This window comes from Macrobrachium rosenbergii, chromosome 54 (assembly GCF_040412425.1).
Source record: "Macrobrachium rosenbergii isolate ZJJX-2024 chromosome 54, ASM4041242v1, whole genome shotgun sequence".
Classification (NCBI taxonomy): Eukaryota; Metazoa; Arthropoda; class Malacostraca; order Decapoda; family Palaemonidae; genus Macrobrachium; species Macrobrachium rosenbergii.
In genome coordinates, this window is record NC_089794.1 from 16,370,080 (window position 1) to 16,395,757 (window position 25,678).

At 34.6% G+C, this 25,678-nt stretch overlaps 1 protein-coding gene across 50 annotated transcripts in view; it reads left to right on the top strand.

Moving 5' to 3' along the window:
- Klc (kinesin light chain) overlaps nt 1-25,678 on the top strand; it is a 200,636-nt gene that overhangs the window by 139,961 nt on the left and 34,997 nt on the right. For 11 of the 50 annotated variants that reach the window (XR_010851882.1, XR_010851883.1, XM_067097464.1 and 8 more), the window contains exons 5-11: nt 6,852-6,966; nt 7,776-7,889; nt 8,333-8,447; nt 9,500-9,643; nt 13,015-13,059; nt 19,641-19,845; nt 21,921-22,147. Coding sequence is in view for 44 of the 50 variants with exons in the window: in XM_067097464.1 (XP_066953565.1) it covers nt 6,852-6,966; nt 7,776-7,889; nt 8,333-8,447; nt 9,500-9,643; nt 13,015-13,059; nt 19,641-19,845; nt 21,921-22,147 (965 nt within the window). In the remaining 6 variants the exon portion in view is untranslated. Of the gene's footprint in view, nt 1-170; nt 213-6,848; nt 6,967-7,775; nt 7,890-8,332; nt 8,448-9,499; nt 9,644-13,014; nt 13,060-19,640; nt 19,846-21,920; nt 22,148-25,678 lie in introns of all 50 variants that reach the window. The other 39 variants (XR_010851879.1, XM_067097457.1, XM_067097458.1 and 36 more) reach the window with 7 other exon arrangements.

Here is a 25,678-nt window from a genome sequence, read left to right on the forward strand (position 1 = left end):
TCGTTCTCTAAATAGACAGTGAAGCTTTGTGTATTTTGATTTTCTCACTCTTCCTTTTTTGGGGGGACAGCACTCCTCTCTTATTGTTTATTCTCTGTCTTTTAGTGACTCAAGAGAGCTCTAGAGCTTGGCACACACACACACCATTTCCACCTTTTTTTTTCCTTTAGGTTTAAAGAGAAGCGGGGAATTTGGGTCCCAGGCGTCCCTAGGTAAGTTTTTTTTGTGCGCTTCCTTTCTCTCACTCTAGACTTGCATGAGCTCTGTCGCCGTCTCTCCCCTCTCTTCCTAGTGCCCTCATTTTTCGAGAACATCTCCTTTGCTTCTTTATTTTGCTACTTTCCATTTATATTTTGTAATTAAATGTGATTGGATGATTAAAACAGCTTTTTTTTTAAGTGCTGTAATGTATTTTGCCAGTTTTATTTCTCAAAAGTATATGTATATAACATATTTTTTGTGATTTCATGAGAATTAACTGAGATAATGTATTGTAATTGTAATACTACTGCAGTTGTAATTGTATTTTTGTTCTGAATAATAATGTTTGGTGTGCATGTTGTGTAGCAGCGGCAGGCCTTGTTCAAAAGTGCTTTTATCTTTTTGTTGTTTCCAAGGAGGCTGCAGAAGCCATTCATTGTTGAAGTGTTGTTGAAAGAATGTAATGTTTCTTAGTAGTGTTCGTAAATAGTTTTGAGACTTACGACTATACTGGTTCTCAAGTAGTTACTGTAAATATTTTCCGGATGTATTCAGCTAGTTGCTGGTAAGCCTAGGCCTTATTAATGGTGGTAGGCAGCCAGATTTGAGAGTTTTAACAGTATTGTGCATGTTGCACAAATAATATGGTGTAGGGTACTCCTTACTTACATACAGTATACTTTGCAGTTTATAAGAAGTGGTAAAAGATATTTGTAGAGAAATGGCTTCGTAATTTAAACTTTTTTATTTCATCGTAAGAGTTTTCTGGGTTAATGTTGCAAGTGTGGTTTTTATTTTACAGTGTAATGAATGTTCAAGGATTTTGTTTTTATAATCATTGACACTTGTGTATCATCTTGTTTGGTGAAGTTCAGAATTTTACTTGTATGGCTAACCAACTACTGGAAGGAGGTAATTCTTTTTTTTTTTTTTTTTTTTTTTTTTTTTTTACCCCTCTGATTGGTACACTCAGTGCATGGTCGAGACTTTTTTTTTTCTTTTTTTTTTTTTTTAACAAACTAAACCAACTTTTCACAGGTGCTGTGGTCCTGTTTGTTTGATTTCAAGTGTTTTTTTGAACCTTCCCAAGGGTAAACAGTATTAATATGAATCACTTTAACAATGCCTTTTGAGTCATTTATTACTTATAGGATTGCCTAAAGAGCCCAGTTGTATTTAAGTAGACATTGGAGCAAGATGCAGTTCAAGAAATTGGACAGCATAGTGAGAAGAGTTGAATAGGAACAGATGAAATGTAGAAGACAGGAAGTCTTGTATCTTAAGCATAAGGGATGCTGCAAAGAACTTTCTAGTACCATTTAAACTGTACAGCTGAGTGAGAAGTTACATTCTGCCCTTCAGGGTGACAGTTGTGAGGGTTGTGATTCAAGCATGATTTGATATCTTAAACTGCTGGCTTTACCTTTGCATTTTTTAAAATTACAGTATCAGCTAGAACTATACTGTATTTTTCTCCAGCATTTGCCAAGTGAACATTTGTTATAAGGTACTTCAGCTCATTTTTTACACCAAGCAAATCTGTCAACAGATTCCAAGTTTTGAACTCTTGTCAAGCATTACTACTGAGATCAAATTGCTCTTGTTGAATTTGTACAAAGTGGTTAGTCTAATACTTGTAGATAATTATGCAGATGCTGTACTTTTTGTATGTTTTATAACAAGACCTATAGAATGAGAGAGTGCTGATTTTATTGAGGAGTGGAAGATTTAGAGCAAAAGGGTCCTGATACTATGGAAAGCACTGGTCACATGAAACGAGTTGGTTTTAGCAAACAAAAGGCCATGTTTATGAAGTGCAAGTGCATGTGTGTATCTGTAGAACATGTGCAAAATTTAGGTAAGTAGCACAGTATACATGTGTGGAAAATGTAAAAGTGATGATATACTGCTGTTTAGTCAACTGTTCAATATATGAAGAATCACAGTATGTAGAAATTTAGTTGACAGTTCCTTGATTCAGGAATTGGAGGTAAAAGTGTAGCATTCACTACTTTTATGCTTTCTCTCAAAGCTCTCCATTTATGGGGAAATGGATTTTCCTTTGGGAAAATATTCTTCATTACCAGATGTTGAAATATTACTGGAGTCTGTTTTTGGGATCAGTCATTTTATTTTGTCTGAGAATTTAATGTTAGTCTTTGGACAGCACTGTTGTGAAAGAAGAAAGTAAAGTTATTTTAATATGAGCAATGTTATCATAGTGGAAACTTTTTCAAGTGTAGTTTCAGAGCTCCTTATAAGTTAAGGTACATGGGAAATCGGCACTGTAGATGCAAGCCAGTTCTTGTTATGGGAACCCTTGTTAGTGTGGTTATTCTAGAGAATTATGTTGGCTTGGATTTTTGGAAAATTTTCATTCAAGTCCCTTACATTGTGGTTTAGTTTATGCTGAAAAATTACTATGAAAGTATATGCTTTATGGTAGATTCCCATGCCAGGAGATGGTAATTCTAGGCCCTAATGGTATTTTCTGAAGTGTTATTATAACTTAATAATTTCCTTTTATTCAGGCAGCAGGTTGCCAGTTGAAAACTTCAGGTTATTGAATTATAAGAAGAGCGTTGCATTGTTTAGCAGGTTGGCCAGTGTGGCTGTAAAGATTTTGCTCCTGTGTGGATAAGTGTAATAGTAAATTCATTGATCAGTCCAAACATATTTTTCATTGTATAAATGTGCATGATGAATTTGCCTGAACTTTTATCGGGTTCTGGGACTTCATCTATCCCCTTTAGACTAAATTTCTTAGACTTTCCTGCAGGTCTTCACTTTGCCACTTCCATATCCACTGCCTTTCTGACCAACTATTCCTCTTCCATTCTTACCACATGTCGAAATCTTTGAGATCTCGGTCCAGCCTCTTGTTTATCGCATCTGTTTACCAATTCATCATTTATCATGTGATCTTTTCACCTTACTCCTGCCATGATACTACATTTTATGGTTACACAATTTCAGTTCTCACTCCTTGTCACTGCCAATGGTTTTGCTGTATATAGTAGTTTGGGGCTTTATGTGCCCAGTGTAAGTCTGTGCTCTCTATGCTGCAGTGACCTACTAAATGAGTTTGTGTAATGATTTTTTTTATAAGGCAGCACTAAGCCTGTGGTCAGGCTGACATCTACATCTTCCTTTAAGCCTTTGTTGTACATGGTAGACAACTAGTTCAGAATATTCCATTCAGTTGATTAAGTGTGAAAGGTGCATGTAGGTACTGCATCGCATGTTTAATGTATCGTTCTTCCCACTTTTATCAAGTTTGTTTTAGTTTTATCATGTGGAAGTAGCAGGTGCCACTTCCTCAAGTTTTCATTCCTCATGAATCTAAGTGTTGAAAACCAAGACTGCTGTTGTGAACAGCTATCCCGTAAAGGAAAATTGATGGAAGGAAAAGTTAAAAAAGGGTGACTGACTTTGACAATTAGGTGGGAAGAGAATGAAAGGGATGAATGAAGGATACGAAGCAGAAAGCACTGTAACTGAGTTCAGTAAGGACAGCACAAGAAAGCTTGTAATACTGTGTAGAGTGCACCTTGAAAGGCCTACTGTTGGTGGTACCCTCCCTTCCCATGGGGGTTACTGTTCTTTAGTTCATTATATTCATAATGGAGCACTTCCCTTCAGTTGATGGTACTAAATACAAACAAATTTTCCACAATGAAGTAATTTCATAAGATTTGTTTATAAAGAAATAGTGAGCTGGGGTTGGTCAAGGCATTGGGTTTCTTGGTATCATAATAGTTTGTGATAGAGGATTGTGGGTAATCTTGTACTTTTGTTAATTCATCTTTAAGTTGAGATTGCTTTGAATATTTATGTGTAGGCTCAAATACATACAAATGCATCTCTTTTTGCCAAAGCCAGTGGTTTATGAAAAGTAATTCTCCCTTCTTGTGACCCAGTCATGAAAGAGATAAAGCAATGGAAAGGAAAAAAAAAAGTTGATTCTGAAGTAAATTGTGACCACCTTTGTAAAAGAGGGCCAGATGGTTATGAGAATTGGTAGAAGTGAGAAGAAAAATCCATAGTAAAGGAAAGAAGCTGATGGAATACAGGGTAGTTGTGTTGGTTAACAGAATCTGTAGAAATAGACAGAGTGAAAGAAACTTAATAGAATAATTTGGGGTCTGTGAACACTGGAGTAGATGTGGGATGATTTGGTATAGTTGGTATTAATTTGGAACATGAAATGAGAGTGAGAGTAATTTTACATCTTCAGTATTCTTGGGAATTTCAGAGGTCAGAAAGTTAATGGGTGTGGTTGCCATTTGATTAATCTCTGTCATTCACGCTGGAAATGTCTTTCGTATGGGGTTTTATCGGGCTGTTGTCATTCTTTTGAAAGAGCTTTTAATCACTGCTTAGTTTCTAAACAGTAAGGCATGTGAGTCTATCCTAATGTTAAGACCGAAGGTTTGTTCAGAGCGTGAACAGATGACAAATTTTTTATTAATTTGTATTTTTCATAGCTAACAAACCTGAGGTGTTAACATAGACTGCCCACCTCTAGCCACCCCTCTTATGTCTCATCCTGGGTTGGAAGCAAACCTGAATGTGCGTCACAAGGTCCCAGCTGGGTCTCTGACCTGCTTCCACCTCGTCTGTGTGTCAGATGCCAGATCCCAGGGATTCCTTGCATATACAATTTTTTATTATTTTTTGAACTGGTTTCCAGCTGGCACCAGAAGGTTTATCCTAATGTTAAGACCTTAGGTTTGTTAGCTATGAAAAATACAAATTAATTAAAAATTTGTCATTTTTGGTTTTAGTAGATGCTGTTGTAATCTGTAAAATGGCTTGCAACTTTTAAGATTTATAGAGTACTGTAATTTGGAATTTGTTGGACTGGCTTTACTGGTTTTGAGTTAATTGGATTTGCAATGAACAAGGATTAGACAACTATATATAAATGTTTAAAGAACTGGCTAAGCAACCAGTTGATTTTGTAAGATATTTTTGAGCATTGAGAAGACTGGTTTAAATGCAGTGGGCTTGCAAGTATAGGTTTTTTTTAACAGTTTCAAATGTGCATACACGGACATTTGACGAGTAGCAGCAAAAACTCACCAGCGTACAACATATTATCTTCTAAAGACTAAAAAAGTAGAACAAATAGTTTTTCATGGTTTTCAAACATAGAGGAACAGTTTAGTGCATATTATACATGAATTAAAGACCTTTTAAGGTCTTTTAACTCATCATTTTACACTCTTGAATGGAGTTTTCTAATAAGAAAAGCAAACAGAGAATAGGTTGCTAGTGCTTGCATACAACACAGCACTGTATTTTTAGACAGTGTTTGTTAGGGTAATAACAAAGTTGGATCAGAATAGCCTCAAGGAATTGAATCTGCTTGCAACTTAGGGAAAGCCTTATTGTTTTATAATTATATGGATTTTGATGTAGGCAACATGTTATCGAATCTCTTTTTCACACAGTGTGTGTCTTTTTCTATCTCATTGAGTAAGATAACGAATTCTTGTTTTTTAACAATCCCCTGTGTGAAGAAAAAGTAAAACTGAGATAAATCAGAAATCAATTTGTTATTTTTTAAGATAAGTTCTAGGTAAGAGTATTAAATGAAGGAAATGGTTGTTACCTTAATGTTCAGCAAGCATACACAGTGCATGTCACCTTGTGTTACCACTGATGGTTTTAGAGTATGGAGTGTAACTAGAGTGTAGGATTTTTTTTTTTCACTGAAGACCAGCAAAAAAAGACCACTCCAAAATAACTACAGTGTACTTTAGTACTCTCTGCCAAGGGTTGGCATTTTTCATATTTCATGAGAATTAACTGCTTATCTTTCACCAGGTGTTATTAAAACTGGAGAGCAGGAATTGATATTGATAGATATATAATTAGGTATGGTAGGGGTGTTTATGGTATATCAGCTTAGAAAGAGTGAGTTTTTATCAGGCGTTATGCCAGATTTTTCAGTGCCTAACATTTTGTGTTGTCTTTCTCATGAGAACTGTTATTTAATGTGAAATAGAAGTGGGAAGGCTGTTAAGTCTGAATATTGTATCTAGATCTAGATACAACAGTAAAACTATTCTAGATTATTGTAGGGCTAACCTTCTCTTGATGGTTTAAATAATTTCTGTTGTATTCGAGTTTGGAATTGTGTCATAATGATTCTATAGGCAGCTGTTGATCGCTGGGCAATATTATATTTTGGGAGAGCTTTACGGCACAATCCCTAATGAGAAAGGAATCATCTAGAGGTTTTCCTGTAAGCTTAGAATTCATGTAATGAAGCAGAAAGTCATGTCATGATCCATTTAATGCAGTTCTATGCAAACATGGTGTCTCCAAGGGAGGTATCATGGTTAAATACACCTAACTGTATTTCAGCCTGCTGGAAAGTTGTTAATGATGTCCGAATCGTTTGCCTACGGCTAATGAATGATATATGCTGTTTTGGTTATCCTAAATAAACTGTTGATATTGTTCTGCATAACCCATATTGATTTTTTACTTAAAAGCGTATACCTACAGCATTTTTGTGCTGTGGGGGATTTTTTCTTGTTAGTACTTATCATTATGCTACAATTGGTTTTTTTTTTTGCTTACTGTCGTTTGTTTAAGGAATATAAGTATTGTAATGCGTTTTCTCTTGCCTACAGCAGCTATGTCCCCAACACCGCCTTCTCAGTTCGCGCAGCAGGTCAATGCTGGATATGAAATTCCTGCACGCCTCCGTACCCTGCACAACTTGGTCATTCAGTATGCATCACAAGGACGGTGAGTACTTCGATCCGATGTTGTTTCATTTACTACTTGGGATTTTATGGCAATCCCATTAATCATGCGTTTCCTTTTGTGCAGATATCATGGTTATTGTCATATAAATACCTTGCAATGCAAATACAGTTCTTCTTTGGAGAGGTGGGTAGAGCTTTTGGCTAGCACGCTGTTGGCCCAGCGTTCGACTCTCCGAGCGGCCAATGAAGAATTGGAGGAATTTATTTCTGGTGATAGAAATTCGTTTCTTGTCATTATGTTGTTCGAATCCCACAATAAGCTGTAGGTCCCATTGCTAAGTAACCAGTTGGTTCTTAGCCACGTAAAATAAATCTAATCCTTCGGGGCAGCCCTAGGAGAGCTGTTAACCAGCTCAGTGATCCGGTTAAATTAAGATATTTTTAACACAAGTAATATGATACGACTGCTGTAATTCATTTTGAAATCCAAAGATGTGATTTTCTTATAATTAAAAAATTTGTTGACAAAGCAGTCAGCCATTATTTTAAAAAATTCAAACAGGCTTCTTTCTTGCAAATATTCATGATTTGGCATGATTTTTTTTTTTTTTTTTTTTTTTTTTTTTTTTTTTTTTCTTCCAAAGAATTCACAAGCTAGGCGAGTATGAAGAGAAAGTAGTCCTAGTGAGACATTTAAGTAAACCATAGATTTTGAAGTTGAAATCAGTGGAAGATGTTTATGCCATCGTTTTCATTATCATCGTTGTTATAAGGCTGTTGCTTAGCAAATCAATCACTGAATCCCAAATGTGTGGGTAGATTTCAAAAGACTGAATTTTTTTCCTTCAGGTATGAGGTAGCCGTTCCCTTGTGTAAGCAAGCTTTAGAAGATCTAGAGAAGACGTCAGGACACGATCATCCTGATGTTGCCACCATGCTCAATATTCTGGCCCTCGTCTACAGGTACAGTATTTGTGAGACATTGTTGGTGGTCAGGTGAATGCTGCATTCACATGGATATCAAAAGATCTTACAAAGTTGACTGTTGCAGTTTTTTGTGATTTCTGGTGTTTGACTGTTATTCATTTTTCGTTTGCTAATTTAATGATTAGTAAATATCCAAAAATGTTACATAATTAAAATAAAAATACACAACCTTGCTGGAATTACAGATATATCAAATCATTTGCCACAGTGGATTTTTGTCACCGGTAAAGTTTTGATGATAAATAATTTTCAGATGTCAACGTCCATGAGGAGAAGATTTCTCATAGGGATAAATGATAATCAGTTGTATATGATATATACTACCTCCTGTTTATTAATACTGTACATGTTCGTCACCATTGGAATTTTATTGTCACCCTTAAAATCTTAGTCTATCCTATTTCCATTTGGCTTTTCAGGGACCAAAATAAGTATAAAGAAGCTGCAAACCTGCTGAATGATGCTCTGGCAATCCGAGAGAAGACTCTTGGAGAGAATCACCCAGCAGTTGCTGCAACATTGAATAACCTAGCTGTAAGTTGATAGTGACATTATATTGACATAGATAGACTTTGTCTATTTGTGTTTTTCATTGAAACATTTCCAAGAGTTAATGTTTAGCATTGCAGTTAACAGGAATAAAGATACTCCTTGAGTTAAGATCGTTTAGGTTCTGTAAAACCTATCGCAAAGTGAAAATATCATAGGTCAAAATAACCCTTGACGTGGAGTTAGCCAATTTGTTGTTGCTGAGGTATTATTTTCGATAATGGGTCATCCATATATCAAAAAAAGACAGACATAGACTTTATAATGGAACTGTTGAAGTTTTTCTTATCCAGAAAAATAATTTATTTCCCAAAAGTAGTCGGACAAAAATTTATTAAAATACTATACCGTAAATGAAAAGATAATGCTCACAGTGTACTTTTTCTATTTAATATTGGCATGAAAGAAAAAATACAATAAAGTACAAATTCATATCCTTTGTTAGAAAACAATCCCATTTCCAATTACGAATAGGATTGCCATACAGTAGTGTAGACTAGTACTGAAAAAGAATTTGCATTCATGATATAAACAGTAATACACTGTGCCATAAATGCATTCATTCTATTCTACATATATTCAATAACATTAACATATTGTAATAATTATGTGTTCCCTATTCCTAAAAATAACATTTTAAGTTAGGAATGAATTTTCATCACCAATCTCGGCAAATTGTCGTGTTAAATTATTATGGTTGATTATCACGTTATAAAGTAGTTTAAGTAGATCATTGAGTCATATTGATTTTATACAGAATTTGAGAACTGGAACAAGGCAAAATTAATCAAGTTGGGTAAATAAGTGGGAATATACCAGAGGGAATGGATGAAAAATAGGTCAGAAAGCAGTAAATTTGGGGCCAGAAAAGTTGTTGCAAAGATCCTTTAATACAGTATGCAGTATTTCAAGCAAGGCACCTCTCCACTGGCTGGTTTCGTTAAGCTCTTGGCTAATAAAACTATTATGACAATTAGAATTACAGCAGTTTTTGTGATGTCACTTCATGTGTGACTTATAAATCATCATTTGTCTAGGTGTTATACGGAAAGCGAGGGAAGTACAAGGAGGCGGAACCACTCTGCAAGAGGGCCCTAGAGATCCGTGAGAAAGTCTTAGGTAGAGATCACCCAGATGTTGCCAAACAGCTGAACAATCTGGCTCTCCTCTGTCAGAACCAGGTACGTGACACATTTTTTTTTGTGATTAACTTTTGAAACAGGTTTGTGAATGCGCCAACCTGTTGCAATTACATCCTTGCACATAACCGTCAACCCTTGAGCTGATAATAGCTTGGCTGCTGCCACTGCTGGAATGGCTAGAGAAAGTGCATTTGTTATTAAGATGGGTGATTCTAATAGCAATTACTCTGTGCCCTAAAGTCCCCATACAGATATTTTCCTCAACACGCATTGGACCAGTTAAAGAAGAATAAAGAAGGAATTATGAAGTTGCATGGCTGTGATTTTAGCTTGACATTTAATATGCTTAGCCAGTACAGTATTTTAAGAACAGTTTTTTCCTATTTTGTCAGACAACTAATTATTTTCAAGAATTATTTATGTTGAGCAGTCATAATTTATTGTAGAAGCTCAACTGCTGATGTGGCTGTAAGTGGAGTTATTTTATGGCTTAGTTTTTGCAAAACTGTAAATAAACTTAGTTGATGTTCCAGCTGTTTGTGCATGAAACTTGTTTCATTTTTATTATTTTGGTTTTTGAATATTTTCCTTGTTACAGTAGTGGTTACCATTTCATATCCCAGTTATAGAGTGAAGCTTTATCCTTGCTTATTATATGCAGAATATAATTTTAACCTTTTAATGGTTTCCTTTGTCTCTCACTCATTGACATTTTGTAACAGCTGTTTGTAGTAACCTGTGTACCATGAAGTCTCATTCTTTTGGCCATTTTAGTCATATATATTGAGCAAAACTGATTTTGCATGTTCTGTTTTTAATTGAAATTTAAACATTTTTTTACTATTTTGCCTGGAAAATGCTCTGTTTCCAAAATGTTGATAGCCACTTTAGTAAAGAGTTTAGCAATCTAACATCATAGCTTTATTGGACTTTCGTTTTGGAAGATAGACAACACTTATCACTGCCTTGTCAGTTCCAAGGGATTAAGCCCATCTTCATTGTAAACACATCAGGATACTCAATATTGATGTCTCTACCCTGAAGAGTGAGCATGGAGTTTTGAAACTGTCGGTGGTATTATTAATTATCATTTAGTCTACCACAAAATGGTTTCATTGTAAATGGTCACTTTGAAATTTGGGAGTGAATGTTTAAGCCTAGTGGAAAACTTCCTCTTGGGATTACTCTGAAGACATTCCAAATTTTTCTTTTTCTTTTGCTTATTCAGTTTTGCAATTCATTTTTATAGTTATCAGCAATCTCTGCGTTAATTCAGTAGATCCTGACACACCATGTTAGTTGGTTGCAATATGAGATTTTCTCTAGAATATTTTTTTATTCATTAGTATTAGTTTTCATTTTTATTATAAAATAAAAATGTAAATTATCTCGAGTAAGAATACCATTGTTTTTTGTTATAGGTCATTAAATTGATTTAATTAAAGCATCTTTATTAAAATTTATCAAGGGCATTAAAATTGTATATCATGACATAGAAGGCAGTAGGAAGTTAATCAAGTTGCATGTATATATATATATATATATATATATATATATATATATATATATATATATATATATATATATATATATATATATATATATATATACACTAAATATATATATATGCCAGTAAAATTTAGTGTATTGCACTGTAGTAAGTAATCTTTTGTAAGGCACATTTCACAATCATTACGTAATGAAAAATATAAAACCTACTCTTGTCAGTTTTATCAGTCACAGAGAACTTTCTACTTGTAAAGTTACCATTTGAATAAATTGATCCTAAATCTTCTTCTAAATGCTTCAGTATTAAAAGCCTCACTCTTGTTGTTTGGTGTATCCATATTTTTATTTTTTTTTAGTGTAAATCATTTCTGTCAAGTGTCCATTTTGAATTGAGTATGGCATTGATATAACTCTTTTTATATGAATATTTAAAATCACAGTTTTTTTTTTTTATTAATCTGTAAGGTTTCTTATAAATGAACCTCCTCTGATATACATTGATTGATATTCTGTTATCTAAAAGGCTTTGAAACTTGGACAGTTGTCTGTTAATTTTCCCAAAGCAAAATTTATTGCATAGCATTTTTAATTAAAAGTTTCATTTCAGATTATATTGTCATTGGCTTGACCCATTTAATGTTTTGATTTTATACTTAACTGCAGCAACACTCGTTACTTGGGAATTTCATTTTAGTTTGTTTTACCAAATCTCCTAAGTGTTTCTAGTATTAGGAGACAGTACGTCTGGTTGACAGAATTATTTATAGATGGAATGATTGCTATAAAGTAAATATATATTTCTTTACTTTGACAAGGGAAAGCTTACCGTTTTTATTTAATTGTTGAAAATATTGCATTTGTGACTCAAGTAGAAACTTTCTCATGCTGTCAGTCCAGTCCATTTTTTTTTATTATTTGGTAATAGATGGGGTATAAAATTGTACATAGGTTTAGGTTTTTACATTTCCCTGTATATAGATGTATAGTTACGGGTCATTAGAATGAGACTTCTATGCTCTTTCACATGGAAACATTATCATTTGTACATACTGTTTACAGTAAGTTTTAGTCGTAGAGATTTTTCCTTATCAAGTAATATTTGTGGCTAACTTGACCATTGTGTCTCTGCTGAGATAGCAGTTGATATTAAGAAATTTATCCTTGAGTTGTTGTACAGGAAGATTTCATTTCATTGCCATTAAAACTATTCAACCGTAGATTCTTACAAGCCATGGGTTGATATTTTCCATTTTCAATGAGAAAATGGTGACCTGTGGCTTTCTGCTATAAATTTGTATGTGCTTTTTGCCTAAATAAGTTTTTATAAGTTGGGGAAAAATTTTAAATATGTAAAGAATGGTCAACGTGGAAAATGTCTCTGGCTTCATGTACTTGCTTTACATTATTATGTTATTTTTTCATAGAATTTTAACCACAATACAATAGTTTTAGCATTTTATGAATATCATTTAATTTAATATCTTCACTGCTATTCTTATTCTGGCTTATTACGAAGTAGATCCAGTAATATTTTGAACTAGAAGGTTCACAAGTTAATGTTTTGTTGATATTTACCCAGACAACAATAATGGTTATGTTGCATAAAAAGTATTGATTTCAGTTGTTTCCTCAGCAGAGACACCACATACTTAGTTGATTACAATATCTGTTCATTGCAGATATTATTGCTGTTATTTCTGCAGATATATAGACTTCAAGATCAATATTTTTTTTTTAAATTTGTGTAGATCATATTCTTTTAGTCTAGTGTGGTAATAATCTCCGTGTGATACAGCCTTTAAAAAAAAAAAAAAAAAGTGACCTTCATAAGGGTGGTGTATTGTAGTAACCCTTCAGAGCTATATCATGTGCCTGTGTGACTAACCGAGGTTGTGCCGCAGATATCTCAGGAGGAGCGTAGAGGTGTACCTAAGGAAGAGCTTCTCGTAAGTTTTATTTTATAATTGTGATCTATAATAAGTTTTTCTCCTGGGTTTTATGGGTATCTTGTTGATGGCGATGCTATTTGGCAAGGGAGTCTCTCTCTCTTCTCTCTCTCTCTCTCTCTCTCTCTCTCTCTTCTCTCTCCCTCTCTCTCTCTCTCTCTCTCTTTCTCTGTTTTGGGGGAGCGTCTGGCTTCAGCATTGTGAGGTACTTCGGTAGCAATTGTTCTGTCGTCGTTTCTGCTTGGGGAGTATTGCATTGTATTAGTTGAAAGTGGACGTTTAATGTCTTCTCTCGAGACTGGAGGGTTGTTGTTGCTTTCTTAGTGACTAATCCGTGAATGTAGTAGTTTACGACAGGGGATGTAGAGACACCTGGTTATGTGAGGAAAGTAGATGTACTGTATTGCCATTTGAAATCATTCTCTCTCTCTCTCCCTCTCTCTCTTTATCTCTCTCTCTCTCTCTCTCTCTCTCTCTCTCTCATCAGTAAAGTGTATATTTTCTAATGATTAGCAACTTTTAGTATAGACACAGTATAAATTGCTTTGTTTTAAGAATATATGTTTTGTTTGTATGTGTGAGGGCCTGTGAGTGTGAGAGAGTGAGAGAATTTTGTCAAGATTGATTTATTTCTTAAATGGGAGGTGGTAATTTGAACAAATCATGGAAGTTAGACAGCTAGGTGGGAAAAATCCAAAGGGAACAGATGAAAATTAAAAGGCAGAAAATGGAGCTTTGGCTGGAAGGAAGCCAGGTAGTACATTATAGCCAAAGATACACTCCTCAGTTTTGCTTCAAATACTTAATAAACTAGTAAAAGAAATGGGAATTCAGGCACAAAGTGCACAAGACCAAAGAAAGCTAGAAGAAATCGTTTTATGTTTAACAGTCTATAGGGAAATCAAACATAAAAACATATTTTAGTGATAATGATATACTGTAATTGGAAAGTTGCTGTTTTACTTGAAATTACAGTTGCTATTATTTATAGGAGTTGTTTGTTATTTGTTAATTGTCTGTCTGTCTGTTAAATTTCCAAGATGTGTGCATGTCTTTTGCTAACCATTTAGAAAACCTTGCAACCAGTAGGACTGTGAAAGATTGTTCAAGTTATAAGAATTTACATCAGTTTGCTTAAATCTGAAATTGTACTGAAAGAAGTTAGTTTATCCATGTTTTGGTTTCATTTTCAGATGTTTAAAAAGCAGTTGTGAATAGGAATTTCCATTTGTACTTAGCTATGGCAATACAGTATCTTAGCTTGTATGATGAGTTGTCAGGTTTGGTGAGCTGTTAGGGATTGACTTATTTGTGGACGTGTCCTTATGTGTTTTGATAGGGTGCATTGCTGTGTTCTTTTATTTTGCGATTGGGATGGTTTTCTTGTTCATGAGAAGTGTGGTTGAATATTGGGAAAGCTTAAAAATGGGGGATTTAAGTTTACCAAGGCGAGATTCTTTAATAATGCTTTCCAATCTGTTAGTGCTTAATGGTCAACAAAGTTCCCATTTAAACACAAACTTTTCCATATCTTCTCTCAGTTTTTACTTTATTTTTTTTTTTGCAGTATACATACACATACCAACACCACCTACATTTATGTTAATACCTGTTACAGTATTTGTGGTGCATTTTTTACTTGTATTTTGACTGAGCATGCTGTTATTTTTATTATTATTATTATTATTATTATTACTGGTACTGAGGAAATGGATTATTAAATGCCTTATACTAATTTTTTCCTTGCTCTACCATTGATGAGACCTCATATGTTTTGAAGTTTTTGAAGTAACATCTTAGTGTAAGTAGGAATGCATTAGGCTTCAGGCATGTTACATTGCTCTCTTAGGGCATTTGAATGATAATACAGACTGCCTTTTCCCCCCATGTATTTTAAAGGGCTCGTATTGGTTAAAATGGTAGTGGCCCTGCTGACTTGTCTTGCACTCCATCAATGATTGCACTTCCTAGTGTTGCTGCTTCAACAGTTGCTGCATACTCTGTTGTGTTATGCCATGTACTGCAACAGGACTAGAAATATTGCATGCTTAAAACTATAAAAAGGGGATGGATTTAAGTATACTTAAGTTACGGTGGGAGAAATGCAATGTTTTGTGCTATTCCATTTTTTTTATTTGCATATCAATTTATTGTCCTCTTATGCTTTTATGTCACAGGATTGGGCCAGTGGTTTTTTTTTTGCTCTATAACTTTAATTTTTATTCTTTTTTTTTTCTTTGTGTTAGAAATGTTCACATTTTTTACCCTGCAGTAATATTTTTCTCACAGGAAAAATAATCATTACTGGTTTTCTGTGCATTTATTTGACTTCTGAAGTTGTGTTGTTTGTAGGATAGGGATTCTTATCAAAACAAGATGTAATGAACTGTCCATTCAACATTTGTTCCCTGTAGGTGGGGGGGGAAATAGTTCCATCATTGCACCTTATAAGGTGCACTGTAGGCATTACTTAAGGTTCTTTGTAGCATCCCTTCAGCCTCTAGCTGCAACCCATTTAATTCCTTTTACTGCACCTCCGTTCATATTCACCTTCTTCCATCTTACTTTCCACTCTCTCCTAACAATTGATGCATAGTGCAACTGTGAGGTTTTCCTCCTGTTACACCTTTCAAAACTTTTTACAGTTTACTATCAATTTCAGTTCGTCTGTTGACATTCAAAATGCCGAAATAAGGGAAAATAGTCTACATAGTATCTTTAAATGACTGAAGTAATGCAGGATGATAATATCTCCCTCTTTCACTTTGTCAAATCAAGCCACAATTGGTCTTAGGTGCAATTTGATGTATGTAAAGAATGTACTGCGTAATTAAGACAGCTGAGAGAAATTTCATTTTAATCAGGTGTAAAACTTCTAGTAAACAGAAGAATGACAATTTACAAACAGAACTTCGGAAGCTGTAAGCAAAGAAATGCTAGATAATGAATAACAGTAACAGTAGTTAATCAATTCATGCAGAACGAATTGTGCCTGGCCCTGAAGACTTTGATAAAAATGTACCTTGGAAGAAAGAAAAGGGTAGGTTTGTAAGTTTTGTCTACAATGTGCTGGTGAAACTTGGGCCTACTGTTATGTCAACCAGAAGTTTATTTGTAATAAAGTGAATATTACATTTTTAATATGTGCATTTGAAAGCTGTTATTTTAGTGTTAGTGATTCTGGGCTTAGATTTTGTGTGATGTGTCAGCACATCATATGTGATCCAAAGGATTTAACAAAGCAGTGTTTGGAGTGATTAGAGTAACTTTTTCTTTATGCACATTTCCAAGGGGAAGGAAGAGCAGGAGTTGGTATTTCTGCAAAAAAACAAAAAAAAGTTAACATAACTTGGGAATCAAAATGGTTAGGATTGAGGGCTAATGTCTTGCTGGTCGCTTCAAGGCAGTGGGAATGATGTAGGCCTTACATGCAGAGAATATTGGGAAGGTATAGGATTAGAGAAAGGCATGGGGGAGGATTATGGTATTGAATTCACAAAGAATGACAGGTAAAATATTATGGTCCATCAAGTTAGTATGGGAGAGAAGCAGGACCAGAAATTTTTATCAGCTGGTAGTGAGATAAGGATAAATAGCTTACTCCAAAGCTCAAAAGTACATTGGCTCAGATTTGTCCATAGGCTTTGTAATTTTCGTCTATGGACATGGTAATTCACCTTGTTGAAAACTTATGTCAACAACATCTGGTTTGGCTTGGCTTCCACCAGTAAAGCTTTACCACAACATGCTTTATATTTTTGCACAAGTGCCAATTTAAACTGGGGGACTTTTGAACAGTGTCTTTAGTTTTCAAATGACATTACTCTTTTAAAAGTTTTATGAGGCTTTTAGGGTGACTGAACACACTTAGGTCATGCTTTTGTCACATTGTCGCTTGCTTCAGCTTGTATTTGGGGTTCTTTGTCATTTGAAAAGAATTGAAAGCTCTTCAAAAACACATTCTAGTTTGTTGCTGAAACTTTACCTGTAGAATATTTGTTGCCTCTACCACTTGAAGCCAACCCTATTAAAGAGATATATGTGAACTCTGTGGTCTGGTTAACTACTTCACACTAATGTGCCACCTGCTGTTGGAATAGTAAAGGCTTTTAGTGATGCAATGGTAACTGCACTAAGGGAACCTTGTACAAATGTGCGCCAGTATGCTATTTGCTAGCACCTGAAGAATATGTAGGTGCTCAGAGTGATTGGATTTCACCTCTTTTTTTTTCAGGTTTTATGCATTTCACTCTGTGTGAAAATTTATTCCTTCCATGTCAGCTTATTAATCCAGAATACATTCACATTGCTTGCTTGAGCATAAAATTGTTTCCATTGCTTCTTGTAAGACAGGCTAAACGTGCTTTAAATTTTTTCAAGTGCAGCATTCCTGTCCAATTTCTTGGTGAATGAGCTTTGGTATTATTGCAGAAATACTCAACATGACCATAAGAATATGTTTATACGCAAGACATAATTCTGTGCTGATAGATAATTTTGAACTTTGTTATTTTATAATGACACTGGTAATGTAATAGAGTGCATTAAGAGTAGACATGGATGACAAGTGTCCTACAAACCTTATCACATTGTAAGTTGCAGGTAATCATTTTCTAACAGATTTATGTACTGTAAAAGTAATCTTTCAGATGTCATAACTGTTACTCTTGTTATTAACACTGCAGACTAGTCTAACAAGACCACTGAGTCACATTCAAAGGCACTTGGTAGGGGTCATGTAAGGAATTTTTTCTTCAGTGAGAGGGCAAATTTGGAGCAAGGTAAAAGTTAAAATATTGGAGAGCAAATTAAGACAAGGCCTCAGGCCATTGCAGCTGGAGCTTGAAGGGACATTGCAAAGATTCCTTTTTAGTACCCTGCACATTGGCACACCATAGGTGGTATCCCTATACAGGTTCCTTATTTCTTAGGAAATATCTGCTGACGTAAATTTAGGATCTATTGAACATTTTGGATCAGAAGCTGGTATATGTATAAGTGTCACGGTAAGATACAACTCACGATACACATTTCTGAATATATTTATATGGTAGTCGTGGTCATTCTGTTTTCTGTTTAATGAAAAATATTCTTGACATTTACAGTGACTTATCATCACTCAGAATCAAAAGACAGTGGACAATTGAAGCACCATGTTCTCATATGGTGAATTGACTTGCTTTGTATTTAATCATATCAAGTTCTTTTTAATGCTTTGTGAATTTATTATGATTCATCATTAGGATTGTAGTCCTATAATATCTGAAGTTGACTGATTGTCTTGGACCTGTCATTTGATGTCCAACACCACCAAATGAATCTTATACAAAAATTAATAATGAAGGAGAAAGATTGGGAACAGTTGATCAAGGATTCTAGGAATTTATTGAAGTCTAATATTAAAGTTTGGGGCCTCTAACGTAGATCATCATGAACATGCATCAGAGCATGTGTGCTGTAAAGACATATATTATATAGAAAAGAATGCCCATTCAACTTTTGGTGCAGGATTTGCTGCTCTACACAAAGAGTAGCCATTCTCATTGTCTTTTGTAGTTATGAATAAATTTTATCAAAATTATGTTCAGCTTGCAAGATTGATATGACTCCCTAAGGATCAGTTTGTAAAAGGGGAAAGTTTGAGAAAGTAAAGAAGTTGGAAACTAAGTAGGGACAAGCCACAAGAAAGGGATGAAAGGAAGTTAGAAAACTATGCAGGTTGGGCAGCAGAAGGCTGAAAACAAAGTGGCTTCAACAGGTACCACAAGGCACGCTAAGTGGATCCCCAAGGGCTTCTCATTCCCCTAACCATTGTGCTGCTGTTATGTCAGGGTCTTTAGCTTTGCTCTCTTTTTGATAACTGTAAAGTTCAAGACACGAAGCATAGTGTTCATTGCTTCGAGAGAGTGGTAGCTGTGTAAAACTTTAGAATCTTTAAAAGACAATTTAACTGTATTTAATTAATCAGTAGCTCAAGACTTGATCATTGATGAAACTTTTCAAAATGAATATTTTGTCACAGTTCAATTTGTTTTATTGCAGCTTACCATTACAAAATGAAATTCACACACTTCTGAGCACTGCACATGGTATTCAATACAAACAATTCTTGATTCTTTACGAGAGAATATGTGCACGGCTCAACTAAGTGAGCCAGATTTAGAAAGTTTTGAGTTGTTTCTCCGAAGAAAACGGATAAATTGCCATAATTGTTTGTTGTTTCACTTTTATCTCGAGTTATTGAAATTTGTATACTTAACGTGAAGTGTGCATTAGACATACATTTTAAGATCCCATAGATTTACTTTTAGCAATGTTTGTTAGTTTCCCAAGATTAACAATATATGGTAAAAAATATTGCTTAGTCAGACAGATCAGCATTTTAAAACTGGGCAAATTTCTTTGGCTTTTTTTTTTTTAAATCCTTTCTTTATTGATGCTGGATATCAAGTTGTGTCATGAAAGCATGCATACTGCATTTTGTGCCTGTTACTGATAAGGCTTTCAGTACTTAATAATTGATATAGTTTTGTTGATTCTACAGAGAATGTTTTAAAGATCATGATTTTCCTCTTTTGCAGGGCAAGTATGAAGAAGTAGAGAGGTACTACCAGCGGGCTTTAGAAATATATGAAACCAAATTGGGTCCAGACGACCCCAATGTTGCGAAAACCAAGAATAACTTAGCGTCAGCCTACCTCAAGCAGGGCAAATACAAGGAGGCTGAGATTCTCTATAAACAGGTGCTGACCCGAGCTCATGAGCGCGAATTTGGTGCCATTGATGGTAAGGAATATTTTCTTGATTTTGCTTATTTTTTTAATTGGATGTAGAGAGTGCAGTATGCACTAAATTGTTTGGTGATATTTTTCCAGGCAACCTACATTTTCCTCTTTTGGTCTGTCATTAGTTTTCCATGATTTCCCGAAAAAATTTTTCCAAGATATTTAAATCTAGAAGTCGAACCTATCAGTGCTTGCAAAGATAAATAGATACTTTACTACACTGCCAATTCCAGATGTATCGCTAATCAACATAACTTATGTATATACATGGTTTATTTCATGTCATATTCCATAATGGTTTTCTCATAATTCAGTGGCTTGTTATTCAAATGTTGTGTCATATGACAAGGATTGCATACCCTGCTACTGTATTTTTTAGCCATAGTGGCATTTCATTTCCATTTGCCAGTTTAGATCTAATAGGTTGTATTTATCTGTTGTAAGTCTTAACAGGCACAGTGATGTACTGAGTGTACCTCTCAAGGAACTGGAAAATACTTTGAGAATTGATATGAAACAGTATTTCTTTGAGCTTATGATGCATTGTAGCACAGAGACTGTGAGTTGTAGAAATTGAAGTTCATGAATGAATTAAAAATTAATGATGTAATTTTAGCTTATTTGGTCTGAAAGCAGATGAGGGTTTTTTTTAATTAAAGTGTATCCACCATTTGGATATCTGTCTCTTGTAAATATTTCATATTTTTAACTTCTCCAGAACCACCTGGATAAGTTTCAACCAAATTTGATGTAGTCTTTGTTAAATGGGAGTTTAGTGCATTTGGAAGATTGAATTAGCTCAGAAATACTGAAAATATCACAGGGTTGTTTAGAATTCTCACCTGGAATTACATGGCCAGATATGACAAAATGTATGTTAAAGCATCCTTGCATATTGTAGCTGTAAGGTTTCTAGAGCAAGATGTCAAATTAATGTGCAGTTATCCCCATGTAGTTTAAGTTTAAGTGTGCTTGAACCATGGTTCCTGTTGGTTACAGTAGAGATCCAAAGTTTTATATGTAAGAAAAATTCCTATCATATACATTGTGTTAAGGTGGCTTTGATGAGTGCTGTTCCTCATGGGTCTCGCATAGGTATAAACCTGATGGAGAGGAAAGATTGTACTTACCTCTTTTTAGCTCATCTGAGCTGGAAGCTGGAGTAGCTTTTCTGACGACAGTTTGTCCAGCACCCCTATCTTTGTGTCTTGACTGTCTGCATATCTGGTGTAAAGTTTGATTCGTTATCACTTTCTCTGGAACCACTGGATGTTTTAACCAAACTTAGTGTATAGCATCCATGGGTAAAGGTGTTTAGCGTAAAGCATCTTTAGGTAAAAGAGATTCAGGTTGGTTCAAATGGGGGACTGTACCCCCTTTGAACGGGAGGTAGTTAAGAAATAGTTCAAGTAGGTTATGGTCACCTTTATGGAGGGTAGATTCAGAGAAAATGGAGATGCTGAAAGGATACAAATATAGAAAGATTAATGGCTGAAGTGCAGTGGGACAATTGTGTTATGAATAAGGGAGATGGGTAAAGATATGGTTTCCAATGATGTTATTAGACTGGGGTCCCAAAAACCAAGATGGTTTAGACATTTGATGTGAAGGATGAGGAACAGTTAATCAGAAAAGCAGTACGTATGGAAGTAGCATGCTTGTAGGAAGGACCAGGAAATCAAGAAAAAGGATATAGATGAAGACTTAAGCATGATTAGAATTCAGACAGAAATTGTGCAAGATAGAGGAAGATGGAGAGAACTCATATTATGTCCAACCCCATAAAGGGAAAAGGTGATGTGAAAACTTTTATGATGATATAAAGCATATTTAACTATGTTCAAACCATGGTCCCTGAGACCCCTGTGGGCCTATAAGAAGGGTACCAACTTTTGCATCGGAAGAATATGTAGGCAAAATGTTAATCATATACTAGCAAGCACAATGGGATGGCTGAGGTAAACAACATGATCCACTGGCATTTGTTTGTTTCTATTGTAAAAGAAAGCTAGTTTATTTTTTATAATATAGTACTTGTATTTTTTAATGTGCTTTTTTTATTTTTCTCCTCAATAGGTGACAACAAACCCATCTGGCAAGTAGCAGAAGAGCGTGAAGAAAACAAAAATAAGGTGAAGGATTCGGCCCCATATGGAGAATATGGTGGCTGGCACAAAGCTGCTAAAGTAGATTCTCCCACCGTCACCACAACCCTCAAAAACCTTGGAGCGCTGTATCGTCGACAGGGCAAATACGAAGCTGCGGAGACCCTCGAGGATTGTGCCATCCGGTCACGTAAAGAGGTCAGCTGATATAACCTCGTCCAATAAGCTAGCAGACATTTGATTTTTATTTTGTGTTAGTTACCCCATGTGCTTTTTAATTAAGTTTATCAGTGCATTTATGCTCAGAAGCATCAGTGATGTCGGCTTGCATATAGAAAGTGTTGCGCTGCAACTTTTGGTTCTATACTGGATGTATCAAAGGGATGTAGAGGTTCCCTTCCTTACCCAGTACTCGGTCAGGACACTGCAATTGGCTTTTCCTTCACCCCTTGTAGATATTTTAAATGATTTTTCCTAGCCTCTCGTACGTTGGTGAAAGAAGTTTGTACCCTATTTATGTACTGTATATGGTAGTGTGCTTCACAAACACTATTTTGTACTGGATTTTTTTTATGCACAAGGCCTTTGAATACCAATTTATTCCTTAATCTGTGAGTATATTGATGTATCACAGAATTATACATTACTCTCAGTTACTGTTCAACATTGTAAAACTTGTGTATCTTGCATTGCTGCTTGTTGCGACTTGGAAGCTCTGCTTCCGGAGCATCAGTTTTTAATGACAGAATTTGCTATACTTAGGAAGTTACCCTAATATTTATGTGAAAGTGTTGTGTGTGCACGAACTCTTATTATCATTTACATTTTAACAAATGAAGAAAAGTTGATATTATTATATAGAACTTTGGGAGAGTTAAAGATAGAATTTCAGCAGTTGATCAAATTTTCTCCTAAGAGTTTCATTTGAAGGGGATGGTTTTAAAATGTGGGGTAGTTTATATCATAATCTTAAGCCCACCGTACAGGGAAGTTCATGGAAGTACTTCTCTTTTATTTTTTCTTATAAAGATTAGTTTTAAATTACTGCAAAGTTTCAGTTTTAGTAATTAGTTCATGAAGTGTTTTTTAAATGAAATATGAAAACATATTCTGTGCATTTTATTCATGATTTTACCCAGACTATTGAGCATCCAGTCAGGCTTAGATTTTCTTCTATCTCCCAGTATTGAATCCATTATATTTTTGATAAGCCTAATGTCATTTATCCATTAGGTCACTGATATCCTTCAATAAACAAGAATAATAAATCTGTTAGTATTTTGTATAAATTGCCCATTATATCTATGCTGCAATTACCCATATTTTAAATGGAAATGATGTATGATTATCAAGCTGCATTGAGCATCATAATTTTAATTTGTAATTATGGCCAGTGTTTGTCACTTGGAACCCAGGGGAAGCGTGGAAAATGGAATCATTCTCTGAACTGCTGTAGTAGCTTCTTTAAAAGCTCTTATTAAACTGTGAAAGAATCATGATTAGGCCCACTGGCCATAGACACCAAAAATTTTATTCTGTGGTATATTGGAAATATTTCAAGTTTTTTTATTTGATGAGAACAAAAGGAACACTACTCAATGTGTTTAGTCTTCTAGAAACCTAAATAATTTTTTATAGGATTCTGTTATAATGATCAGTTGTATCAGTTAGTTTTTGGGGTTTGTTCTACGGTAAGACACTGTTGGTCTTTTAATGACTTAGTCCAACTAAGGTGACTTGCAGTCAAGTAAAAAGATGTTAAAAGATTTAAAGGACTCGAAAAGATGTTAAAAGATTTAAAGGACTCAGCACATAATATAAGTGATGACATGAGGTTTTAATAGTACTGTAGACACTATCCATTAAAAGGGGTTTGTCAGGTTCAGCTTTCCTTACAATTTGTCAGAAGTACTTACATGTCCTCAAATTCAGCATGTTTTAAGTTTAGCTAAGGATGATACGCAAAGTTATGGAGGATTTTTTATTGAAGGTTTTTTCAAGTATATATGGTGTAAAAAGCACAAGAAAATAAAGTTGTGTTTATGTATTATAAATTGTCAGCTTCAAGAGATTTACAAGAGGATCTAGGGTATTTAGGTGCCTAAGATTGGAAGGCTAGCTTTGGTAAACTGGGGTCCATTGAACAGACAAAACGGATTGTAATAGTATTCCTATAATGATTATATAAGTTTATTCATTTGAACCCATTGGTTATAGAATGGTATTTCTATTATGATAACCTAAGTTTATTTCTGTGGACCCATTGGTTATAGCTTGAGAACAGATTGGGATATGTTCAATATCTGTTTGAACAATTGGAAAGCCTATTAAGGAAGGAAATATAGTTTTTCAGTTGCCCAAGTGATCTTTTGTGTTGTGGTATCAGGCATTGGTAATATTTCATATTAGTAAGTGTTAGATAACTGATTTAATTGTTAAAGTGTATGTCTAATTTATTAGAAATCTGTATGGTTCTAGGCGATGAATTTTTAGACGGTAGGATCCACAAAATGTTAGAATACCAGTGAATAAGCTAGACAATGTTGGTTTTGAATCTGTTATCTTGGTAATTAAGGGCTGGTATATTGCATGTTTTAAATGTAGTCTAAAAGCAGGTTCAAACCTTCTCATCTGAGATTTCATAAGTAATTTTAACATTAACCAAAGTTTTTTTTAGAGGGGAAACTAAGATACTTCATTTTTACTGTCAGAAGTATGGGATTGAAATGTATCCGTCTAGGTGTGTTAGTTGTAAGGAAAGAATATTTAACTACACAAACATCCAGTAAAGAACTAACAGTTGCTATGTGACAGTTATAATCGGTCATATACTTTCTTAACATGAAACAAAAAATGCAGAATTCACATTTTCTAACATTCCACCTAATAATTTTATCAGGAATTACTCATTATTTATCATCCCACATGCAATTTTAAAACCAAGTAGCTACTTTTTAATTTGATTGTCAGTGCTATCGAGCTTGAAAGGTTTGGGTAACTAAGTTATTCTGAATCTTTAACTCTGTGTAATGTAATGTTCCATCATGGCACAAAACATTGATCACATAGGGGTATGTAGCTTCACCACGCTATAAATATTCATTGGATTTGTTTATGTTCTTACCAAAGAATTTCTATTTAGCATTTACCAGTTGTCTTAAAATATCTTGTCTTTTTACTTTGATAATAAAGTATTGCCAACTAGTTACACTATAAATGAAATACCTGTAGAGTAGTACCAGATGATTAAAGAAAATGCCATGACAGTAAGGAATTTTTCTGGTTTTGTAATATTTTGGTGTTGTCACAAGTAGAACATGTTAGGATAGTGGTACTAATGATATAAAGGACATTCCTCCAATATTTGATTTATTGATATCAAAAAAAGAAATATAAGATATTCTGTTGTTTTTAGTCTTTTATATATGACATTAATTTGTATTGTAGATTTTCAATTTTATTAATGCATTCTCTCTCTCTCTCTCTCTCTCTCTCTCTCTCTCTCTCTCTCTCTCTCTCTCTCTCTCATAGCAGATTTAAAGGACTATGTTCCTGCCAGTGTCATCTAAATTTTATAGCATGTTAGGTAACTTTAAAAACAGATATTTTGGGCCTTGATTTAGCTTAGTGGTCTGAACCTCAGACGACATCTGTTTTGAATGTCAGTAATTATGTAGAACTTTGACTGTCACATGTTAGGGTTTGGAGTAAAGTACATTAAACACTTGA